This window comes from Centroberyx gerrardi, chromosome 1, assembly GCF_048128805.1.
Source record: "Centroberyx gerrardi isolate f3 chromosome 1, fCenGer3.hap1.cur.20231027, whole genome shotgun sequence".
Taxonomy (NCBI): Eukaryota; Metazoa; Chordata; class Actinopteri; order Beryciformes; family Berycidae; genus Centroberyx; species Centroberyx gerrardi.
This window is the reverse complement of record NC_135997.1, coordinates 11741890-11759880: the sequence shown is the minus strand read 5'-3', so window position 1 is coordinate 11759880 and position 17991 is coordinate 11741890. Positions and strand designations below refer to the sequence as shown.

At 40.1% G+C, this 17991-nt stretch overlaps 1 protein-coding gene across 1 annotated transcript in view; it reads left to right on the top strand.

Moving 5' to 3' along the window:
- The window catches only part of gpc6a (glypican 6a), a 160391-nt gene that overhangs the window by 119938 nt on the left and 22462 nt on the right, over positions 1–17991 (top strand). Inside the window, exons 5-7 of the mRNA XM_078283252.1 lie at positions 1941–2071; positions 4831–4974; positions 8510–8539. Of these exons, the coding sequence (XP_078139378.1) occupies positions 1941–2071; positions 4831–4974; positions 8510–8539 (305 nt within the window). The remainder of the gene's footprint in view (positions 1–1940; positions 2072–4830; positions 4975–8509; positions 8540–17991) is intronic.

The window sequence follows — 17991 nt, the reverse complement described above, 5'->3', positions numbered from 1 at the left end:
ATTTTTGAACTGAGCCTGCGGTTGAGTTCCCATGTGGTGTGGCACATATATTTCATCTTCCAGCATGAAGATAGCCAGAGATGACATCCATGGCCACTTTTGTATCACTTTATGTAGCACAATTTAAAACTTATTTTTTTCTTTGGCATGTTTCAACATCATTTTAAATCTTGTAAAACTCACCAAGATAAGGTTCAATTCTGTTTAGATCTGGTAATTGTGGAGGCCATTGGAAGGCATTTGACTTCATCACGGTTTTCATGAAACCACATTTGTTTCGCAGTGCATATTAGCATCTTGGAATATAGGAAAATGTTTGCACTGTAGGGTGCACCTGGTTCTGCAAATTGGCCTCATATTCCTTGGCTGTTATTTGACCATACAGAACAATCATCGGTCCCAATGACTCCCATGAGATGGCTGCCCCTATTACTTCTTTACATTGCTCTTGGCTCCAGGTTTTGTACTCTTTACACCAGGTTATGCTTCTTTGGATACAAGCAGTTTCTGAATGGCAGCCCAACCATAAATACCAGATAAGAGCTAAGTCAATCAAAAAAGAAGTCCTTCAATGACTCAAAATGTACACAAAGCCAGTAATGGGGTGACAGTGTCTCAATAGGGAGTTCAATTGGCAATTCTGCATTCTGCAGGCAGGCGTTTTTTTAATCTGTTCCGCAGGGAACATGCGTAGCATTTTGAAGAAGTGACCTCTTTCAGATTTCTGTCCCTGCACCTGAGCGAGTCTGTGCATACCATCTCTCTTATTTGTCATTGGTCAAACACCCAACGAAGTTCCCTCTGCCCTGAGCTGTCTCCCTCCTCTGCAGCTGATATGTCCCCATGTCAAACACTAATTGATAGTCAAGTTTTAGGTCTTCTTGATTTCACCTTTCTTTGCCCTTACTGGTGTACTAGCACTGACCCCTGCAAACAAGGCATTAAACGACTTTTTCGAGAGACAAGATAGAGTCTAATGAAAAGATTAAACACTTTATTTTCACCCCTGACTTCTCCCAAGCTGGGACGATCAATAGCACCATCCCTTCTGGAATAATAGGTCCTGTATGAACACAGATTAATATCATATAGTTTTAATGAAAATGAAAAGTGACAATTGGGTGGGGTAATCTGTCTTGGGTATCGATTTATGCCAGGCCTCATCCTGAGTAATTAGGTCCTGGTCCCTGATATTCTTTTGACTGTCGTTGTTGTACCTGCCCTTTATAAGTTGTCACAGTCAGTCATTGTGATTGAACTGTAAAGAATTTTGATTTTCAAAGAAGCAATTAAAAAGGTTTGCGTTTTTGACAAAAATCAACAAGAAAACAAACGGTATTGTATAGTGAATATGTACCTGATTTCATAATTTTTTTAATGGTGAAGTGGCTTTGAGTGTGTTGGGTGCCATGTGGAATTCAGGGTTGGCAGAAAGAATTGTGTTATTTAGTTATGTACTGAATAACTGAAATGTAATTTAAACAATAATTAATAGTACGATGCATAGACATCATTTTTTAGAAGCTTGTACAGTTAGCAAATACCAATGCAGGTAGCTGAATATATTTCAACTGATGCTCTTATTTTTGAATTCTAACAGTCATAATCAGAGGTTTTGCCATCCCCTGTCTCACTGCAGTGATGTGCATGTGTTTGTATGTATGCAAATCACTCCATATGTGTTATTATACATGTTGATGCTAAGCATAGCGCAGTGAAATCGTAATTTCTGCTTTGATGTTGCATATCCCCTTACAGAGAACAGACCTCCTTGGGGGTAGATCTCTCTTTCTCACGCTCTCTTGCTTATACTGTATCCATGCATGCGTGAGAGCAGTGTGTGTGTGGGCTTGTGTGTGTGTGTGTGTGTGTGTGTGTGTGTGTGTGTGTGTGTGTGTTCATTCTCTCTGAGTTGATGTGTGTTCTCTGTGTTATGACAGATGCTATGTTACTGGTGGCAGACAGACTGGACGGACCCTTCAACATCGAAGCAGTCATAGAGCCAATAGACGTCAAGATCTCCGAGGCTATCATGACCATGCAGGACAACAGCATGCAAGTGTCAGCCAAGGTATACCGACTTAATTTTGTTCACTGCCAAGGCGCTCTTGGATACCATAACCACTTTCTATTTGAGCTATGATGTGAGTCAACTGTTATTAGGTTGTAGAAAATTGGTCTTGCTGAGAACCTCAAGTCCCAAAAGCAATATGTCTTTACACCGCACACTACATTTCAAACACGAAACTATTTAGACTTGGCTGTACACCTAACACTTAAGTCTAATTCTTACAGCAACTAAAAAAAATGTTTTTTTTTATTCAGCTGAATTCCATTCTCTTGACTGGCTGTGCAACAAAGGGGAGGATATGAATAAAGAGAATGAAGAGGGTGGAAAATAATTGGAAACTTGATATCTATATATATATATATACCAAATATGATCATATACTGTATGTATATTGTATATACAGTATATATGTTCAATTTGAGCTCTAAAATGGCTGAATATACAATATATATATTCTATTCACATATACAATATATATATTCATGTGCAATGCCATTTTAGAGCTCAAATTGTTAATCACTTTTTGAAATGGTTCAAACTTATAACTGCAAACTGTGGTGCTGGTCATCACATACACCACAATTTTGCCCAATCTTTCTGCCACAAGACATGTTTTTCATTTTTTTTCACTTTTTTCCTCTTTCCTGTATTTCTGCCCATCTTTGTAGTGGAGTTACAGAGGTCAGTGTGAATTAGATGTCAAATTCTCTCCCATATCTAGTGGGCCACAGTGAACAGCTTTACAAATTGTGTATGCACCTGAATCACCATTCCTGCAAGGCTGCACTTACCTGAAAGATTGCACTGAGATTACAATCTTTCCCCATGTCCTCTGACTTTAACCATATCTAGTCCTTTACCCAATCTCTAAGCTCTGGAGAATGTCAGACCACACTGCTTTGAGGTGAAGCTAAATGTGTACCTTTCATTCTTGCAACACAGACCTGTTGAAAATCACCTTGCTTATGCGTTGTACAGGCCAGCGGTATTGTAATCATGGTGAAGAATTGACAAATATTTGTGAAAGGACAGCTCCTTGTCATGAGGGCCATGTAGCACATTAGAGCGCTCCATCACAATCTGAGCCAGGGGCCAGCAGACGGGCCAGGGAGGAATGCTAATGAGCGCCGCTGTTAGAGAGGTGTGTTGTTTGGGCCCTAAGAGCCTGTAGGGACTAAGCCATTTTAAAACAATTTATTCTTACAATGAACCCCTATGTACTGCAAATTGATTAATGTCAGGTTCAAACAGTAAGAGGCCCACACTGCTGTTTCTGTCTCACTCCACTATGAAAAACAAAACTTTAGTTCATATTTCAGGAAAATTAGACAACCTTTTCTGTTATTATAGTAACTTTCAGTGGCATGTTGTCTGATGCTTATAATCATCAGATGCAGGGAAGTCACTGATAATGAAAACCATGTCTAAAAAACCACAGTATAATTTCAGGTACTTTAGTCCAGCAATGTTCTCTGCTTTAGGATACCAGACAAAAAAAAACACATTTTCTCTGCTGTCTAAAACCCTATAGTTTATAAAAGTCAGAAATTGTATCTTTTCTATAAAGCAGAAATCCTCAGGGCTGCAATTTGTTTCTAGCCACCCACTTCCAAAACAAATACTTAAAATTATTTTAAACGCATTGCTTGTCACTTTCACAGAACAATGTGGCAGCACTCAAATGAAACCTGCCACTATCGGACACACCCCCAAAGATCAGCCTGTGAAGCTGACAGAGATTGTCTTCAGGCCCATCCCATTCCAATTAGTTGAAAATTGTCAATGTTCAAACACACTGAGATAGAAAACCTCAATATATGAATGTTCTGCCCCCATAAGATATGTATGGAAATGTATTCCAGTCATCATATAAAAAAAAGCATATGCTCTTTCCTTGTTATTTTGAGAAAAAGATCACAAGGCTGGTTTCCGAGTCACAGCTTCTTATTTGGGACAATTTAATGGGAAAATTTAATTAAACCTCATTTCTAACCCTGTAAAACATGTGAATACACACATTTGTCACCTAAGTGACACCTAAGTAGAATAACATATTTTAACATCATTCAGTTAAATTATGTTATAGGCTGTATTAATAACTGTGATATAGGTAGGAATGGCAAAACCTCTGATTCTGACTTAATCAAGTGTTTTCAGTCCAGAACTTAATGGGTTAAATTATTTTGCACTATGATACAACAATTGTATAACTAAAACCTCATATATTTTCAAAATAAGTTGTTTCTAGCCTGGCCCAAAAGAGATTTTGACCTATAAAGTGTTTGATTGCTGGTTTCATCATTTTCCTTCATTCGTCTTACAAAGGGAGACTCAGGCACTGCGAGACAGCATTGGTTCCAGCTTGGCTCAATATGGTTTTCTATCTCAAATCAGGGACCAAAAATGGTGCTGTGAGCAAACTGGCAGAGGCTTTTCAAGAAATAAATGTTATTGGGCAAACTACAACTATTTGGGATCAAAAGGGATGTGTACTCTACAAGGAAATAGACTTGGGCATGTTCCTTTGCAGATTTCATGCTGCTCTAGACAGCTGATAACCTAGACTTTAATTTGTTTATCAATGCTTTGTCAAAGATATTACATAGTTTTGTGCTTTTTTTTTTTACAAGATAAATGCAATACGCTTCCACAGACATGTAACAGATTACGTCTTCCCTTTCTCTTGTCTCGAGTCCTGGTGTGGTAATTGTTGCTTGCCACCTTTTTATGGTAATTTTATCCCGTCTCATTCATCTTAGATCTTTCAAGGGTGCGGTCAACCGAAGCCTTCAGGAATGGGCAGGTCTGCACGCGGCATTTCAGACGTGTTCAATGCTCGCTTTAGGCCCTACACCCCTGAAGAGAGGCCCACCACAGCAGCTGGAACCAGCCTGGACAGACTGGTGAGTAGAGGGAGAACTTCACCTTTTGTCGACTGTGATATTTTATTTTATTATTTTTTCTTTATTTAAATTTTTCTTCTGTCCGCTCTCTCCTTTCTCTGTGAGCTGCATGAACTGTTCTAGAATAATAAACTTACTGTACTGAAATAGTGAAGTGCAATATAAGCAAATGTTAAGTTTCATAGTACAATATGAGCTATTTTGGTTTGCACAGTCTTAATGTTAAATAGCAAAATAATAGTGAGATGTTACACTTTATTTCCAATATTGTATAAAATAGGCATTCAAAGCTAAGACAGTTCTCAGAGACAGGTGACTGAGAAGTGGAAAACAATCTTCAGTCAGATCATTTTTGTCAAGAGGACAAATTCTGTAACAAATAGCGGGGGTTTCTCTCCTGATTGTATGAGTTCAACTGATTTTCAGAACTTTTGGTGTCTTGAGACTTTTTATGACTCATATTATTGGTGGGGGCAGCTCAACTGCAAGCTGAGCTTAAGGCACAGACTTACCAGAGCTCAAGCCCAAAGGCCCAAGATAGTAGCGGGCCAAAAAGACTCAAGGATAAAAAATGGTAAATCCATATTCCTGTAGTTCAGGTAGACCCTAAGCTCCCTTCTGAAGTACCCCGCATCTGTCTTCCACTGCCCTTCTGTTGAGAGTCAAAGTGTGGCTTCTGCTGATACACACTTAGTGCCAGAGGTTACAGAGACGTCAAAAAAAGCAAATTTTAACAGTTACCTGGACATCTTATTATTTAGATTATATTCCTAAAAGTGGATATTACTGCAGGGAAAGGGCTTAAACTATTTGAACAGAATGCCTAATCACAAAATTCGCACTGTGCCGAAAGGGACAAGCAGGGAGAGATTCATGTTTGGAAAGGTTGAAATGGAGGTTAGTTTGATCATTGATGATCCAGAATACAAGTAAGTAAATAAGTAAGTCTTTACTTACATAGCACTTTGCAAAACCATCACCACACAACCTTTAGAATGGTGAAAAATGCCTAGGCAACTGTAATTCTATGTTAATGTAGGCTATAAATAGATATAATTCACCACCCCATGCTGTTAAAACACATTGTATAGGAGGCTGTCCATATCAAGCTCTAGGCCTAGTCTAGTTCTGGGCCTCTTGACAAAGTGTGAAACCAGGCCCACAACCCATAACCCTTCGTCCCCTTTATTGTAGGCTGCAGTGATGAGTCTACAGTGAGTACAATGGTTGCTTCAATGTACCTGTCAAAAGGACTGAATAGCTCCATAACCTGATTGCTCTCTCGCTAATGACAAGTACTTTAAAGTCAGATAAGTTGCATTATTGTAGAGTTAGCTTTTCAAAATCACTGACTGGAAATGGAAGCATGGTGCTTTGGTACATGCATCCTTTTAAGCAGAGATTATAGTTATACCGTATTTCCTCTAATATTGGCCCGGGCCTTTATTTACCTCAACTGCAGAGGGTACCAGGCCTTTATTGGAAGCAGGCTTATATTAGAGACAGGCCTTTATTTCTAATTCCCTCTGTTTGATAAGTATATTTGCTCATATTTTAGTATGAAGTTTGATTTTCTGATCTGCTTCTGTTGGGGTACGTTAGGTAGCTGTTTTTTTGTTACTGCAATGCATTATGATAATTACGGTAATCGACGACGGCATGCTCCAGAGACTTCCGCCGGCCGAGCCATCTTGTGGCATACTGCCATCTTGTGGCACTTGTACGTTACTACAAAGTACAGTTACATGTATAACAGGCACCAGGAGTTTACCGGTATCCACCGTTGTTTGCATGTAAGCTGAAGCTAACTGAAGCTAACTGAAAGTAGAATCTATGCAATTATATCATATCGCCGTTTATTTCAATGCGCGAGCTCAGTCCACCTGACAGCCCTCTGTTCTGTCGGCGGCATGGAGGTTTCGGTGCGCCGAGGGCTTACTGCCGACGCTTCGAGTTTCCCGGGGGCACGGTTCCGGCCAGTGCCGATAGCTGGCCGCCGATTTGTTCCCGGTGATCCGGCTGAGATTTCGGCGGGGTCCCGACGCCGATGCGTCACCGGGTGTCCCCGATAGGTACGGGCCGTGGGCGCGGTGGAGAGGACAGCGGCGGAGAGCGGAGACGGACACGGTCCAGCCATATACTAGGTTTTGACCTAGTCTTGTTTCATTTGTTTTTTTCCCCGGCCTGTATTTGGGGCCGGTCTTTATTTGTTCGTGTCGACCACGGCCCCGGCCATTATCGGAGACCCGGCTTTTAATTGACTACCAGCCACTATTAGAGGAAATACGGTAGTTATATTATAGTTAGTGTCATATCTTCAACTGTGTCGTTATAATTTACACAGTCAGTTCTACTTAATTATACACAATAGTCTCAAGGGGAACATTTATGATTTTTTTTTTTTTGCCTCAACAAACGTTTCGAATAGGTTACAGTCTGAAGCCAATCTATTTATCAAATACATTATTGTCCTTTAAATGACAGGTATAATCTTCTTTAAGTTGATTGGCAAGATTTAAATGCAACAAGTCAAAACAAAACAAAATTAATTTGAAGGGATACAAATCATGTCAAGGTTGTGGGAAAATCTTAAGATACATCTTACAATATTTATGAAGTACATAGTGATATAAAGGTTGTGTGAAACATGACCCAGATCAATGAAAAGGTTATTCTTGGATTTAGCACTCTACATATACTAGGACTATAGCCTATTGTTGGCAAACTCAAAGCAAACCCCTCTGGTAGCCTAATAAGATAAACATCAAAAGAAGCAGAAGAGGACATAATGGATAATCCCAATAAAAAAGACCATAGCTCTGATGATTGTTATCACCATTCATTTAGCAAAGACAAATTTAGAGAAAATCCACAGGTTACAATATCTTTGATAATCCATTCATAAATATTCTCAGACCAACTTTTTGTAAAGACAGAACAATTCTCACTGGAATAGTGAGTTGGGTTGCTCAGAATGACAAGTATCTCAAGAACAAACTTAATCACATCTCACTCTCTTACTTTTGCATTTCCTTTTGTACCCTTATGTTGCATCTTAGGAACAATACAGAAATATATATTTTGCTTATGTACTTTGTTAAATTGAGTTGTATCAGTCACCAGGATTGCATGAATTGACTGCTATTCTTAGACTTTTCCCAGGATTTGCCACTTCAGAATATCTCTCAAACGTAAGCTGCTTTATGTATGGAGGTCCTGATCCTTGCAATGATCAGCTTTGATTGTAGCAGATTTTACAGTGAAGGATACATTTCTAATAAAATGTTTGAGGTGCTGAATCTCACAGAGAGATCAGGCTGGAGGATTGAATATTTCAGCGGCACCATTTATCATTTAACTTGTTGCTTCGCTAACTAATAGACATTCTTTAGCTCCTACGCTCTCTCTCTCTCTCTCTCTTTCTCTCTCTCTCTCTCTCTCTCTCTCTCTCTCTCTCTCTCTCTCTCTCTCTCTCTGTCTATTTCTCCAATGTCCAATTAAATCTCTTTCTTCTTTATTTTTCTGCTGCTCCCAGAGGGTTGTCTGGAGGACAATGCAAGCCAGCGTAAGCCTTCCATTCCTCCTCTTACTTTCACTAAGTCATCTGTCTTGTGGTGTTTTAATCAACCTGCCCATTCCTTACATTATTCAAAGTAGATATTGATTACTTGTGTACCTGTTTCTTTACTTCAGCTGAATTATTTGTTTGCTACATTCATTAATTTTATTTTCTGTTTATGGCTTTTATTCTGGTGACACTGTTGCTATCCAGGGACTTAATGATCAATAGTTCAAGTTATTCCTATTGTTGAACAGTAACATTTAAAGGTGTAGCCTATCTCCAGATTTGGTTGTGTGGGATTTGCCCCAAAGCCTGATCTCTGTTATGTGATTATGAAGGGAATAATTCAAGGGCATAATCTGCATTATTTTCATAAACTTGGGTAGTGCCTTCTTCATCCAGCTGATGGATATATTTTGGATCCAGCAGAAATTCATCTAGTCATGGTAACTCATTCCTGACTCATTGGAATAAGACCTTGACATACAGTACCAGGATATTTATTTACCAAATTTCACAAACTCTTCAAATAATCATGACTTTTGTGCTTGTTTGTCCTCGATCTCACCTCACATCTGAGTTAACAGCCAGACAACAGGGATTTGCTGTTCAATTTTAAGGCTGTTTTCAGCATTTTTAGACATCCATCCAAAAGAACACTAGCCAGGACTCCATCCAAAATGCAAATGCAAGCTGTAAGAAGGTACAACAGCATATTGTCTGTGGTAGAATTATGACTTTGGCACACTTAGTTTTTTCTCATTTCATATTATGTAGTAAATGAAAAGCTCATTTTCAATCAATTGATGTACTGACCAAGATTCATTAGTGAGTTTTACAAGTCAAAGAAGAAGAATGGATAACTCACTGTTTCTTGGCCGCAGTGGCGTTTGCGTTCCTTTCTCTATCCATTTTACTGCCATGGTCTCACCACATGACTTTTAGGATTTTAGACTAGATTAGGCAGAGCCTGTGCTGATTCATCAGATTGGGGCCAACAGTCGGCACAGATATTCTTTAGGGTTAAAGTCTCAAAGTCTTGCCTCCCGCTCCAGTTAGTACTTTCAAAATATTTTATGACTAGACAAATCTGGAACAACTCCTGTAGTGTGAGATGGGCAAAGACACAAATCTGACAATTAAGACTGGCAATTGCCAATGAGAGTTGAGCCTGCAGAAAAATTGCATTACACAGTGATGAGTGTTGGTAAAGTGTAGGCTGCTGTGACATTCAGCTCATCTCAACAAGCCTAGATCGCCTACTAGCTTGCCTTGTCTCATAGATGCACAAACACATGCATACGTGTGCACAAACACATTCAATGCTAAGTAAGTTGATCCTAATAAATCCTAATAAACTTTGGCTATCAACTCCTTTTTGTCTGTTCAGAGTTGTGCATCATGGATCTCCATTGATCCAGTCTTTTAATGTGTGATCTGCGCCCATTATATTGTGCTCATATATCTCTAAAAACCTGTTTGTAGTCACAGGAATTGTTTGTGTTATCTGCATCTGAGATCAGACTTGAGATCAGAACTAAATAAGGCAAAAGTGCTTACATATACGCCGCTGCCTTGTCATGGAACCCACTGCAAAACAATTTAAAGCTGAAAGCGCTGGTCTCCCTAGGTGAGTTTAAACTGATAATGAAGAATCTTGTGGCAGACTCAATAATGAGCTGTCTTCGCTTTGTGTAGTTAAGATTTAAATAGGTTTGGCCCATTAGCCTGCTGGGTTGATATTGGAATACTGCCTTTTTGAGCACATATAAAAATATTTACTCAGTGCTCTTACGTTTAATGTAACTTTATATTTTGTCTTGGACTCTGCTGTATGTTTGTCTGCAGGACACATTATTACTTTTCTGTTTTCTGCTTTTTGGCTAGGTTGACCCCACCCCCTATACTACCGCATGTCATTACGTTATAAGCAAGGGCGTAGAATTGGGTAGGGACGGTAGGGACGTGTCCCTACCAATATCAAGCGACTCTGAAATGTCCCTAGCAATTATTTTGATTGACAATAAACGTTGTTTTGTCCGTCAGTGTCTAGTCAATGTTAACAGATCGCGTTCTCTACTACGAGTCCCGCTGCATTGGTGTAGTGCATTGCAGGTGCATTGGTGTCCCGCGTCGGCATAGCAACGGACGCTGTAATGAAACTTTAGTATAACAGCTGTTGTAGAATGTTATTGCGTCACCCGGATAAAAATTGGCGTGACACCGCCTCCCTAACCCCCCCCAAAAATCGCTGATTGGCTTTGCCATTTCTTGCTAACGTATGAAATGCGTATATAATTATTATTATTATTATTATATTAGTTACAGTTGTGTTTAGCCATTAAAGTTAGTTTATTTAAGTACCGTGTCGCGTGCGTCTGTGACGAGTGACGACCGTAAGTAGCCTACATGTCACAAGTGAGATTGAACAATGCTGATGTTGCCACACTGGACAACACTGATGTAAAACAAATATGCCAACAGTTCATCTCTGTTAATGACAGGCGTAGGCAAGTGTTTGGCTCCTTCAAATAGGAGCAAGGCAGTGGACACTCAGCTGTTTGTATGTAGGGTTTGGATATAGTTTACAATATCTTATTATTATTATTATTATTATTATTATTTTAAATGTAAATACAGATCGTTGGTTTGAATAGGCAACAGTACTACAGTACCTGCCTTAAAACAAAATGTGCTCTTCAAAGTCCCATTCAGCTGGCAAATTTGAGTAAAGGATTCATTAATGTGCTACACCCCTGTGTCTGTGTGTCTGTTAATGAGTGTATTGGCTACCATAACTATCTAGATCAGTGGTTCTCAACATGGGGTCCGGGGACCACCAGCGGTCCTTGAGGGGGTTCCAGGGGGTCCCCAGCAAATTGATGAATTGTTAAACTTCAGCATCATTTAATTTACAAATAGTTAACACAATTACAGAATGTAGAAGAATGACTGTTTTGATCTTAGTTTCACTGTTATCTCTCTACCTACAATACAGACAGTCATGGGATTCTGGATCAAAATCATATCTAACAATAAAAGTATTCTCAGATTTGGGTCCGAGAGACAAAATCTCATCAAATGGGGGTCCATGGCTCTAATGTGGACTAAACTAGGGGTCCTCGATATGAAAAAGGTTGAGAATCACTGATCTAGATGACATGAAATGGCGGTCAGAAGTCTATCATAAATGTAAAATGCCTCAGCTTCCAGTGGGGGTTACATCCCCTCCGGACCTCCCCCATTTGTGTCCCTACCAATGTCAAAATCAAACCTACACCCTTGGTTATAAGTCCATGTAAATAACCAAGATATCTGCCATACTATTAACATCAGAACTGATATCACCCTCAACCCCGGTCATAACTTCCCCTAAACTGGATAGGTGATCAGAGGAGACTGAGAGAGCACTAATGTATCCCTGGACACTCTAATTTACACTTTCAACCTTAATGCAAATACTACACGCAATGAATTGGCAATCTGGATAAATAACATTACATTACATCAGTATTAAATGAAAGATTTTTGCTGCAACACCCTCAGCCAGCTCACCTATCACATCAGCTCAAATAAACAAGGCACAAACGTTCATGTGAAGTAGCAGCCTCTAGCCTAGGATGAAATTAGCCAGGTGGACAATGAAGCCATTATGATTTATTAAAATGTGAAAACTATGGCTGCTTAACCCATTGTGAAACAGCCGTAAGTAGGAAAAATAAACAACAAAAACCTTATAGCTCATTCTGTGCAGCTAAGGCTTTTTAAAAGAAATTTCCGCTGAGTGCTAGGCACATTTGTAACATTGAATTTCTAGTAGCTACCCACTTATCATGATTTTATAAGTCAAAAACGTTACATAACAGAACATAAAAACATTCATGAAGATACATGCTGCTGTCTTTCTTTCCCCTTTCTGTCTGTTCTATTATTCCTTTTCTAAACTGCGCACCTGATGCCTTTGATGTCTTCATGTTGCTGTGAAGCCTAATTGCAATGTAATCTGGCTTTCTGTGATGATCACTGTGACTGAATTACTACCCCTCCTAACTCCCAAGCTCCATTACAGGCCATTTGTCATCAGGCATTACCATCAACCATCAGCCATCAAGAGAAAGCTTCCCTTGAAATCAGTGAAAGCTGCTCCACTGCCTGTGTTGCATATGTATTCTCCAGCGGAAGCGCCCAAAAATCTCTGAGATTCAGTGCTTGATGGCTGATGCATGTATTCATCCTCATATAGTACATTGAAATAATGACAAATGAAGTTGATATTGGTTGTTTTTCTGGTGTACTGACTCAATGTGGCAATCCACATATAGGCTATGATGTTCAATTGAAAAAGGCATTTTTCATAGTGGCAAACATACTCCAAAAAGCTGATAATTGTAACCTACTATACTAGTGTCTGGCTGTAGTTTGTGGCTGTATTGTAGTTTTTTCAGCTTAGTGTCAGTTCTCTTTCTTTCTTTCTTTCTTTCTTTCTTTCTTTCTTTCTTTCTTTCTTTCGGAATAGATGTTCCCTACATTTGCGCACATAATGAAAAATACCAAAGGTATATTTCAGCATATTGATGAATATGGTCCAGATGCTTTTCCCCTCTGCTCCTCTTTCAAAACAACATGCTCTTTGCTTATTAAAATTCAGTAAAAACTTACTGAAAACTTATTGACAAAACTGACATAAGCTGCAGGGCGAGTACAGCAGGGTGGGTGGCCTGTGATGGGTAGGCTCCCTCCTGAGGATCTGTGGGCTGCCTTAGATGGGAACCGCCTCTAGCACTTTCGTCCCTAAAACCATTCATAGCAGACACTGCAAAAAATGCTCAAATATCAGGAAGATTAAAAAAAACAAAAAAAAAACATCTGGTCCGATCTGTGATGCATGACTCTTGGTTGGAGGCTGACCCCCTGTTGTGCCTCTTTGCTCTGTGAGCGCACTGGGGTGTCTCGCTTTGGCGGTGGGTTCTGGGGCCAGGTGCGTCCGCATACTCCCATACTCATAAAAACTTTTTACCCCGCTGCCACATGATCAAACCACACTCTCATAGCTTGCAGTTAATATTATCAAACTCCGCCAAATGCGAGCACAACTCGGTCAAGAAAATCCTCCTTAGGTGCACGGCCAAAGATTAATACATGAAGAAAGAAAAGCCAGCACTCTTAATGTCCTTATATCATATATTTGAATGGGCAGCTATAGAGCACAAACAACGGACGCGTTTCAGCAATAAGCAACACTGATGATGGCTTATTGCTGAAACGCGTCCGTCGTTTGTGCTCTATAGCTGCCCATTCAAATATATGATATAAGGACATTAAGAGTGCTGGCTTTTCTTTCTTCAGTTAATATTATCACCCAAACCTAAATAACCCCTAGAACATGTTTATGTTGTTTTTTGCCCAATCCCCGTATCCATATGTTCTCTTTGTTAGCCCTGTGTGCTGTGAACATGCATTCTTTGTTTCCTCTTTGTGATATATTTATATCACTTTATGTTACGTGGTGTCTGATTTCTGTGTTTTTATCCATCTGCAAAAATAAAGTAAGTAAAATGTCACATTGATGTGACACCAACAGCAAAGCAACGCAAACTGTTTGGTGGAATTTTACATGTCTCAAAACCAATTCTCAAATAATTAAACATGGGTAACAACATTGTTATACCATGATATCTTTGTGCAAGTCGGGCTGTGTTAGCTATAAAGCTGGGTACCAATGTATGTGCTTGTATCTGTGTGCCTGTGGTTGTGTTGAACTGTCAGTCCTGACCCGTACAGCTGTCCCCCCACACACATCAACGGAGCGCTCCTGTAGGCAAGGAGCGTGAGAGGTGGGGCAGTGCTGTCAACGAGGCCCCTGAGCCAGCCATACACTACAGGGTTAGTTCGCCTGAGTGCAGGTCATGGGAGTTTATTTGAGGCGGGAAAAAAAATTCTATGCTGTAACTAGCTTGAGGTCGCCCTTGGCTGTTGCCTATATTGCCTATGCCAACCCCCAGTAGATTTTGGAAGGAAATTTGATATATGAAAATACTCACACATGCACATACATACATACTAAACATATGCATATACAGTATATATCCATCCATCCATCCATCCATTTCCTAGCCACTTTTCCAGGTCAGGGTCATGTTGGCAACAGAGAGAGCAGCTCAGAGCAGATCAACCGGTAAATTGAGATCTTTGCTTTGTGGCTCAGCTCTCTTTTCACCACTGTGGTCCCATACAGTGCCTGCATTATACTCGTAAATAAGACCCCGGGATACCTGAACTCCACTTGGGCCTGTCACCTGGATGGGGCAGGCCACCTTTTTCTGGAAGAGAACCATGGCCTCAGACTTGGAGGTGCTAATCCTCAGCCCGACCGCATCAAACTCAGCTGCAGCGGCCACAGTGCACATCAGAGACCACAGTCCGATGAAGCCAAAAGGACGACATCATCTGCAAACAGCAGAGATGTCACCCTAATGTCACTGTACTGGACAGTCTCCAGACCTCGGCTGTGCCTTAATATATGGTCCATGAATATCACAAACAGGAGAGGGGATAAGGCGCACCCTTGTTGGAGTGCCCACTTTGAACGTGCTTGACTTCAGGCTAGTGAGTGGGATTCGTGAAAACATAAATAGACATTTTAAATTATGTGTAACACCCTTTCTTGGATGAGGTTTGTCTGTTGTGCTGCTGCTGCTGTTGTATACTTCTGTCAGTAATAATTTTGTCAGTGAGCTAAAGAGCTGCCTGCCTGTCTGTCACCTCAGGTTTGAGTGTTTGCACTATAGCTACAGTGCATAGCTCTGGCAGGCAGGCTGAGGCAGTGATGAGCCCCTGGATTTTATTGCAAGCGTGGAAGAGGCACTCACCCTCAACCACCCTCTAGTGGCCTTTCTCTTTTAAGGTGAAGTGCCTGTCAGTGTGACTTAGCAGCAGTGAAATTGGTTGCATCGCATACCACCTTAAAGCATGACTCCGCCAATGAAGTTGTAGGGAAGTTTTTCTTTCATTTCATACTTGTTAGCAAGATATCTCAGTAAGTTACCAACAGATTCGGCTGAAATGTGGTGGACAGATAGCCCTTGGCCCAAGGATCAGTTCATTTGATTTTGGTGATGATCTGGATCTGGGATTTCCGCCATTAGACAATTGTCGTTTTTAAGCACTGGAATTATTATGCTGTGTTTATGTACTGGTGGGAAAGTCAGACATCCGGGACTTCCAAGTGCTATTTTCAAGTGCTCTGGGTAAATCAAACCCTGAAGACAACTGATAAACCAACCGCTATGCCTATTTTTAAGCATGTATATAACTTTAGAGCATGATATGTCAGTTATTTAACATGTACTTATACTGAAATACATTACATTAATATGCTGCATGTATAAAACAAAAAGCATTTTCCATAAGAGTTCATTCTTTGAAGGCCAAATTTTGAAAACTTTGTTTTCAGGACGGAGAACTCAATAAGAGCTGGGCTCTGTGTGTTCATCAGTGCGCCTGTTCCTCTATGAGGATGTACACACAGGATGGTGAGATTAGACATGTGAGCATGTGTATACTTACTGTCGCTCTATGCCACTCCAATAACAGCTTACGCTGTTTATATTCTTCATGCTAATTTGGTCTTTATTTTTTCAGTGATAAGCAATAAGATGCCTGATGAAACAATTCTGAGAGAAATTACTCTCCATCAACTTGTACAAACATTGCTAACCAAAGGTTATCAATTTCTCAATTGCACAATTGCTCGCAGGGAAACGTTTTGGATGTCCTGAAAGGAAACTGCTTAATGATCAATTTGACAGATTTCTAAATATTTTTAACCTCTGTAATGTTTATTTTTGGTGCTGAACACTGTTGAGAATGAGGATGCACTTGGAAAGAAAGTAAATGAGTCATTAGTAGTGGCTAGACCTTTCTTCACACTTCATTTCACTTAGTTTTAGCACAGTGCCAGGGCCAGGAAAGAGATCTGGCAACAGCCATTTCTCAGCTAGGAGTAAAGGATGAAATAAACATTGAATGTTTTCATTTCTTCAATCAATTATAATAATATAGTGTACCACCTTATGTGTACTTTGACTTGTGTTTGTTATTGTAGCCACAATAGTGAGATTTGAGGAGCAAGTTGTAAATGTGAATGGATGGAGGAAACACCAATCAGAGCTGACCATCCTTCATATCCTGAATGGAAATAGAAATCACTATTCCCACTAGAAGGTTCCTCGCAGCCAGACTAATTATTCACTGAAAACGCTCTATCCAAAATGATTGTTGACACAACTGCCAATTATGACCAGCAGTAACTGAGCCAAATCGGTTTAAAACCATGAGCCATGCCATAAAATGGATCAAGTTGCAGCCCTAATGAAATTCTGGCATGTACCGCAGATCTGTCCTCCTCTCTTTTTCTATAAAAGCCACAATTTTTGTGCAGATCAGTGGGTAGAAAAAACCACGAGTGTTAAGACAAGCTACTTGTTCTGGCATGCTAATTCAACCTATTGGGCATACTGAGCTAATGTTTTAGCAGCAGCAACAACCACAAAGCGTGAATGCGTTTGGGGTTTCCAAAGGCTTTGTTACAATGTGCTGACAAAGATAGAAAAAAACAACATGTATTCTTTGTGGTGTCAGGAACTTTGTTGCAGATTTTATTTTATACAGTGACTTAGTCATATCATGGGCTGTTGGATATGACAGAACACTATGCAGGCTATGCCACCTTGCTACACATTATAAATGCATGTGATTTAAGACAGGTCATGCATTGTGCCACAGTATGTTAGAGAGCACTTTAGTATGCCACCAAATCGATGAATTTAATTCAATTGCTCTTCTTATGTACAGCGTTTGTCTGTGCTGACAGTCTGCATTGTAACTTTGCTGTTGGACAAACTTTGACTTAGTGCCAAATGTATGTTATTACTATAAAATAAGGCTTTCATAGTTGGTTATGGTTATGTGAGCTTTTCCTCTCCTCCCTTCTGTGGAACAGAGAACCAGAGACCGCTGATGTATCCTCCTAATTCCACCTTCCCTCCCTCTCTCTCAGGTCCATCATTATTGTACCATATATGCATTAACTCCTCTGTGTTTAAAGGCAAGAGCAGCACTATACTTACCATTCCATCCATGTCCTCTCCCACCAGCAAATCCCTGCTTTAATTCCTGCCAGCCAACCCAGTGGTTCTTCCTTGCCTTCTATATAGATTAACTTTATGTCCTCCTCTTTAACTCCATGCTCTATTCTTTCTTATGCCAAGTGCAAACTACACGACTGTCAGAAAGCTCTCTGTACTGCTCACATTAAATTACCTTATTTTCTGTAGTTTCTTGTCTCGCCAAGTTAGTGGTGCACACACTAAACAATGTGGCACAGATGGGTGGTCACACATTAAAACATTCTTCACTTGTATTTGGTTTTGAGGGATACCGATACCCCGCTGTCT